Consider the following 6909-nt stretch of genomic DNA (forward strand, 5'->3'; position numbering starts at 1 on the left):
TATACCACCTGTATTTCACTATCTCTTCGCCGAACTAGTGCACCTATTAGGTGTGTTGGGGACACAAGAGACTTCTTGCTTTGTGGTTGCAGGGTTGCATGAGAGGGATATCTTTGACCTCTTCCTCCCTGAGTTTGATAATCCTTGGGTGATCCACTTAAGGAAAACTTGCTGCTATTCTACAAACCTCTGCTCTTGGAGGCCCAACACTGTCTACAAGAATAGAAGCTCCCGTAGACATCAAGCACTTTTCTGGCGCCGTTGCCGGGGAGGAAAGGTAAAAGGCACTCATACTCCGGTTCCAGTACTTGATGCTTTTAGCGCCATTGTGTTTGTGCTCGAAGCTATTTCCTTTAGATCCTGCAATTGCATCTTTTTGTTTCTTGTTTACACTAGTAAGGCATAATGGACAACAATGAGCTTCTTATTCTATTTCCTGATTTAAGACATGGATGGTTTGATCCGAAAATTTAAAAACCCATGGAACATATTAGCATGAACACTTTGAACACCATTGTTGCTAATGATATGGAAAATTCTAAGCTTGGGGAAGCTGGTTTTGATGAGCATGATCTTTTTAGTCCCCCAAGCATTGAGGAGAAAATTTACTTTGATGATACTTTGCCTCCTATATTTGATGATGAGAGTAATAATGATAGCTACTTTGTTGAATTTGCTCCCACTACAACTACTAAAATTGATTATGCTTATGTTGGGAGTAGTAATAATTTTATGCATGAGACTCATGATAAGAATGCTTTATGTGATAGTCATATTGTTGAGTTTGCTCATGATACTACTGGAAATTATTATGAGAGAGGAAAATATGGTGGTAGAAATTTTCATGTTACTAAAACACCTCTCTATATGCTTAAAATTTTGAAGTTGAGCTTGTCTAGTTTTCCTATACCTGTTGCATTATGCCTACATAACCTGTTTATTTACAAGATTCCTATGCATAGGAAGCATGTTAGGCTTAAATGTGTTTTGAATTTGCCTCTTGATGCTCTCTTTTGCTTCAAATACTATTTCTTGCGAGTGCATCATTAAAACTGCTGAGCCCATCTTAATGGCTATAAAGAAAGCACTTCTTGGGAGATAACCCATGTGTTTATTTTACTACAGTATTTTGTTTTATATTTGTGTCTTGGAAGTTGTTACTACTGTAGCAACCTATCCTTATCTTATTTTATTGCATTGTTGTGCCAAGTAAAGTCTTTGATAGTAAGGTTCATACTAGATTTGGATTACTGCGCAGAAACAGATTTCTTTGCTGTCACGAATCTGGGCCTAATTCTCTGTAGGTAATTCAGAAAATTATTCCAATTTACGTGAGTGATCCTCAGATATGTACGCAACTTTCATTCAGTTTGAGCATTTTCATTTGAGCAAGTCTGGTGCCTCTTTAAAATTCGTCTTTACGGACTGTTCTGTTTTGACAGATTCTGCCTTTTATTTCGCATTGCTTCTTTTGCTATGTTGGATGAATTTCTTTGTTCCATTAACTTCCAGTAGCTTTGGGCAAAGTCCAGAAGTGTTAAGAATGATTGTGTCACCTCTGAACATGTGAGTTTTTGATTATGCACTAACCCTCTAATGAGTTGTTTTGAGTTTGGTGTGGAGGAAGTTTTCAAGGGTCAAGAGAGGAGGATGATACAATATGATCAAGAAGAGTGAAAGCTCTAAGCTTGGGGATGCCCCGGTGGTTCATCCCTGCATATTTCAAGAAGACTCAAGCATCTAAGCTTGGGGATGCCCAAGGCATCCCCTTCTTCATCGACAAATTATCAGGTTCCTTCTCTTGAAACTATATTTTTATTCGCCCACATCTTATGTACTTTGCTTGGAGCGTCTGTGTGTTTTTGTTTTTGTTTGAATAAATGCTTGTGTGGGAGAGAGACACGCTCCGCTGTTGCATATGGACAAATATGTCCTTAGGCTTTACTCATAATATTCATGGCGAAGTTTCTTCTTCGTTAAATTGTTATATGGCTGGAATTGGAAAATGATACATGTAGTAATTGCTATAATGTCTTGGATAATGTGATACTTGGAAATTGTTGTGCTCATGTTTAAGCTCTTGCATCATATACTTTGCACCCATTAATGAAGAAATACATAGAGCATGCTAAAATTTGGTTTGCATAATTGGTCTCTCTAAGGTCTAGATAATTTCTAGTAAAGAGTTTGAACAACAAGGAAGACGGTGTAGAGTCTTATAATATTTACAATATGTCTTTTATGTGAGTTTTGCTGCACCGGTTCATCCTTGTGTTTGTTTCAAATAGCCTTGCTAGCCTAAGCCTTGTATCGAGAGGGAATACTTCTCATGCATCCAAAATCCTTGAGCCAACCACTATGCCATTTGTGTCCACCATACCTACCTACTACATGGTATTTCTCCGCCATTCCAAAGTAAATTTCTTGAGTGCTACCTTTAAATTTCCATTCTTCACCTTTGCAATATATAGCTCATGGGACAAATAGCCTAAAAACTATTGTGGTATTGAATATGTACTTATGCACTTTATCTCTTATTAAGTTGCTTGTTGTGCGATAACCATGTTCCTGGGGACGCCATCAGCTACTCTTTGTTGAATATCATGTGAGTTGCTATGCATGTTCGTCTTGTCTGAAGTAAGGGAGATTTACCGCTAGAATGGTTAGAGCATTGCATAATGTTAGAGAAGAACATTGGGCCGCTAACTAAAGCCATGATCCATGGTGGAAGTTTCAGTTTTGGACAAATATCCTCAATCTCATATGAGAAAATTAATTGTTGCTACATGCTTATTCATATAAGAGGAGTCCATTATCTGTTGTCTATGTTGTCTCGGTATGGATGTCTAAGTTGAGAATAATCAATAGCGAGAAATCCGATGCGAGCTTTCTCCTTAGACCTTTGTACATGCGGCATAGAGGTACCCCATTGTGACACTTGGTTAAAACATATGCATTGCGATGATAATCCAGGTAATCCGAGCTAATTAGGACAAGGTGCGGGCACTATTAGTATACTATGCATGAGGCTTGCAACTTGTAAGATATAATTTACATAACACATATGCTTTATTACTACCATTGACAAAATTGTTTCTTGTTTTCAAAACCAAAGCTCTAGCACAAATATAGCAATCGATGCTTCCCTCATTGAAGGGCCTTTCTTCTACTTTTATGTTGAGTCAGTTCACCTATCTCTCTCCATCTCAAGAAGCAAACACTTGTGTGAACTATGCATTGATTCCTACATACTTGCATATTGCACTTGTTATATTACTTTACATTGACAAATATCCATGAGATACACATGGTACAAGTTGAAAGCAACCGCTGAAACTTAATCTTCCTTTGTGTTGTTTCAATACCTTTACTTTGAATTATTGCTTTATGAGTTAACTCTTATGCAAGACTTATTGATGCTTGTCTTGAAGTACTATTCATGAAAAGTCTTTGCTTTATGATTCAGTTGTTTACTCATGTCATTTACCATTGTTTGGATCACTGCATTCATTACATATGCTTACAATAGTATGATCAAGGTTATGATGGCATGTCACTCCAGAAATTATCTTTGTTATCGTTTACCTGCTCGGGACGAGCAGGAACTAAGCTTGGGGATGCTGATACGTCTCCGACGTATCGATAATTTCTTATGTTCCATGCCACATTATTGATGATATCTACATGTTTTATGCATACTTTATGTCATTATTACGCGTTTTCCGGAACTAACCTATTGACGAGATGCCGAAGGGCCAGTTGCTGTTTTCTGCTGTTTTTGGTTTCAGAAATCCTAGTAAGGAAATATTCTCGGAATCGGACGAAATCAACGCCCATCATCTTAGAATCCCCGGAAGCATCCAGAACACCCGAGAGAGGCCAGAGGGGGGCCACAGGCCCACCAGATGGTAGGCCGGCGCGGCCTCTGGGTGGCCCGCGCCCCCCTAGCGTGTCGTCACCTCGTTGACCTTCTGACGCTGCCTCTTCGCCTATAAGAAGCCCCTCGACCTAAAACCTCGATACGAAAAAAGCCACGGTACGAGAAACCATCCAGAGCCGCAGCCATCGCGAAGCCAATATCTGGGGGACAGGAGTCTCTGTTCCGGCACGCCGCCGGGACGGGGAAGTGCCCCCGGAAGGCTTCTCCATCGACACCACCGCCATCTTCATCACCGCTGCTGTCTCCCATGAGGAGGGAGTAGTTCTCCATCGAGGCTCGGGGCTGTACCGGTAGCTATGTGGTTCATCTCTCTCCTATGTACTTCAATACAATAATCTCATGAGCTGCCTTACATGATTGAGATTCATATGATGATGCTTGTAATCTAGATGTCATTGTGCTAATCAAGTGGATTTTACTAATGTGATCTCCGGAGACTCCTTGTCCCACGTGTGTAAAGGTGACAGTGTGTGCACCGTGTGGGTCTCTTAGGCTATATTTCACAGAATACTTATTCACTGTTATGAATGGCATAGTGAAGTGCTTATTTATATCTCCTTATGATTGCAATGTGTTTTGTATCACAATTTATCTATGTGCTACTCTAGTGATGTTATTAAAGTAGTTTATTCCTCCTGCACGGTGTAATGGTGACAGTGTGTGCATCGTGTAGTACTTGGCGTAGGCTATGATTGTGATCTCTTGTAGATTATGAAGTTAACTATTGCTATGATGGTATTGATGTGATCTATGCCTCCTTTCGTAGCGTGAAGGTGACAGTGTGCATGCTATGTTAGTACTTGGTTTGGTTGTGTTGATCTGTCATGCACTCTAAGGTTATTTAAATATGAACATCGAATATTGTGGAGCTTGTTAACTCCGGCATTGAGGGTTCGTGTAATCCTACACAGTTAGTGGTGTTCATCATCCAACAAGAGGGTGTAGAGTATAGCATCTATCTATTTATTCTGTTATGTGATCAATGTTGAGAGTGTCCACTAGTGAAAGTATGATCCCTAGGCCTTGTTCCTAAATACTGCTATCGCTGCTTGTTTCTTGTTCTCTTGCATCTGTCTTTGTCCGCAATATTACCACCATCAACTACACGCCAGCAAGCACTTTTCTGGCGCTGTTGCTACTGCTCATACTTATTTATACCACCTGTATTTCACTATCTCTTTGCCGAACTAGTGCACCTATTAGGTGTGTTGGGGACACAAGAGACTTCTTGCTTTGTGGTTGCAGGGTTGCATGAGAGGGATATCTTTGACCTCTTCCTCCCTGAGTTCGATAAACCTTGGGTGATCCACTTAAGGGAAACTTGCTGCTGTTCTACAAACCTCTTCTCTTGGAGGCCCAACACTGTCTACAAGAATAGAAGCTCCCGTAGACATCAGGTACATCTAACACAGGTTTTGAAAGGGTGCATGGGGGCTTTGGCTATGGCATCAGGAACCGAGAAGGAGAAGATGTCCTGAGCTTCGCTATAGCCTATGACATGGTCGTAGCTAACACCCTCTTTAGGAAGAGAGAATCCCATCTAGTGACGTTCAGTAGTGGTCTACACTCTAGCCAGATTGATTTTGTCCTCTCTAGAAGAGAAGACAGACGAGCCTGCATTGATTGTAAGGTGATACCTGGAGAGAGTGTTGTCCCTCAACATAAGCTGGTGGTTGCTGACTTTCGCTTTAGGATCCGTGTCCAGCGGGGTAAGCGCGCCAAAGTCGCTAGAACGAAGTGGTGGAAGCTCAAGGGTGAGGCATCCCAGGCTTTCAGGGAGAGGGTTATTAAGGAGGGCCCTTGGGAGGAAGGAGGCGATGCAAACATGATGTGGACGAGTATGGTGACCTGCTTGCGGAAGGTCGCTGTAGAGGAGCTTGGGGTGACTAAGGGAAGTAGAAGGGAAGCTAAGGATACCTGGTGGTGGAACGATGAGGTCCAGAAGGTTATTAGGGAGAAAAAGGACTGTTTCAGATGCCTATATCTGGACAGGAGTGCAGCTAACATGGAGAAGTACAAGGTGGCGAAGAAGGCTGCAAAGCGGGCGGTGAGTGAAGCAAGGGTCGGGCGTATGAGGACCTCTACCAACGTTTAAACACGAAGGAAGGCGAAAGGGACATCTATAAGATGGCCAAGTTTAGGGAGAGGAAGACGAGGGATGTCAACGAAGTCAAATGCATCAAGGACGGAGATGATCAGCTTCTTGTGAAGGATGAGGCGATCAAGCGTAGGTGGCGGGAGTACGTTGACAACCTTTACAATGGAGAGGCTGAGAGATCTACCATTGAGCTAGACGACTCCTTTGATGATACCAGCATGTGCTTTGTGCGACGTATCCAGGAGTCTGGGGTTAAGGAGGCGTTAAGGAGGATGAAAGGCGGAAAGGCGATGGGTCCTGATGGTATCCCCATCGAGGCGTGGAGAGGCCTTGGAGACGTAGCGATAGTATGGCTAACTAAGCTTTTCAACCTCATTTTTCGGTCAAACAAGATGCCCGAAGAATGGAGGCGGAGTATTTTAGTACCAATCTTCAAGAACAAGGGGGGTGTTCAAAGTTGTACTAATTACCGTGGAATCAAGCTGATGAGCCATACTATGAAGTTATGGGAGAGAGTCATTGAGCACCGCTTTAGAAGGTTGACAAGCGTGACCAAAAACCAATTTGGTTTCATGCCTGGGAGGTCTACCATGGAAGCCATCTTCTTGGTACGACAGCTGATGGAGAGATACAGGGAGCAAAAGAAGGACCTTCATATGGTGTTCATTGATTTGGAGAAGGCCTATGATAAGATACCTCGGAATGTCATGTGGTGGGCCTTGGAGAAACACAAAGTCCCAATAAAGTACATTACCCTCATCAAGGATATGTATGATAATGTTGTGACAAGTGTTCGAACAAGCGATGGCGACACTAATGACTTTCCAATTAGAATCGGGCTACACCAAGGGTCAGCTTTGAGCCCTTATCT

At 42.1% G+C, this 6909-nt stretch overlaps 1 protein-coding gene across 1 annotated transcript; it reads left to right on the top strand.

Moving 5' to 3' along the window:
• The first annotated feature begins 5438 nt into the window (after positions 1–5438).
• LOC139832771 (uncharacterized) lies at positions 5439–6035 on the top strand. Its single transcript, XM_071822611.1, has one exon. The coding sequence runs from the start codon at positions 5439–5441 to the stop codon at positions 6033–6035; it is 597 nt and encodes a 198-aa protein (XP_071678712.1).
• The last annotated feature ends 874 nt before the right edge of the window (positions 6036–6909 follow it).

Source organism: Lolium perenne, chromosome 1 (assembly GCF_019359855.2).
Source record: "Lolium perenne isolate Kyuss_39 chromosome 1, Kyuss_2.0, whole genome shotgun sequence".
Classification (NCBI taxonomy): Eukaryota; Viridiplantae; Streptophyta; class Magnoliopsida; order Poales; family Poaceae; genus Lolium; species Lolium perenne.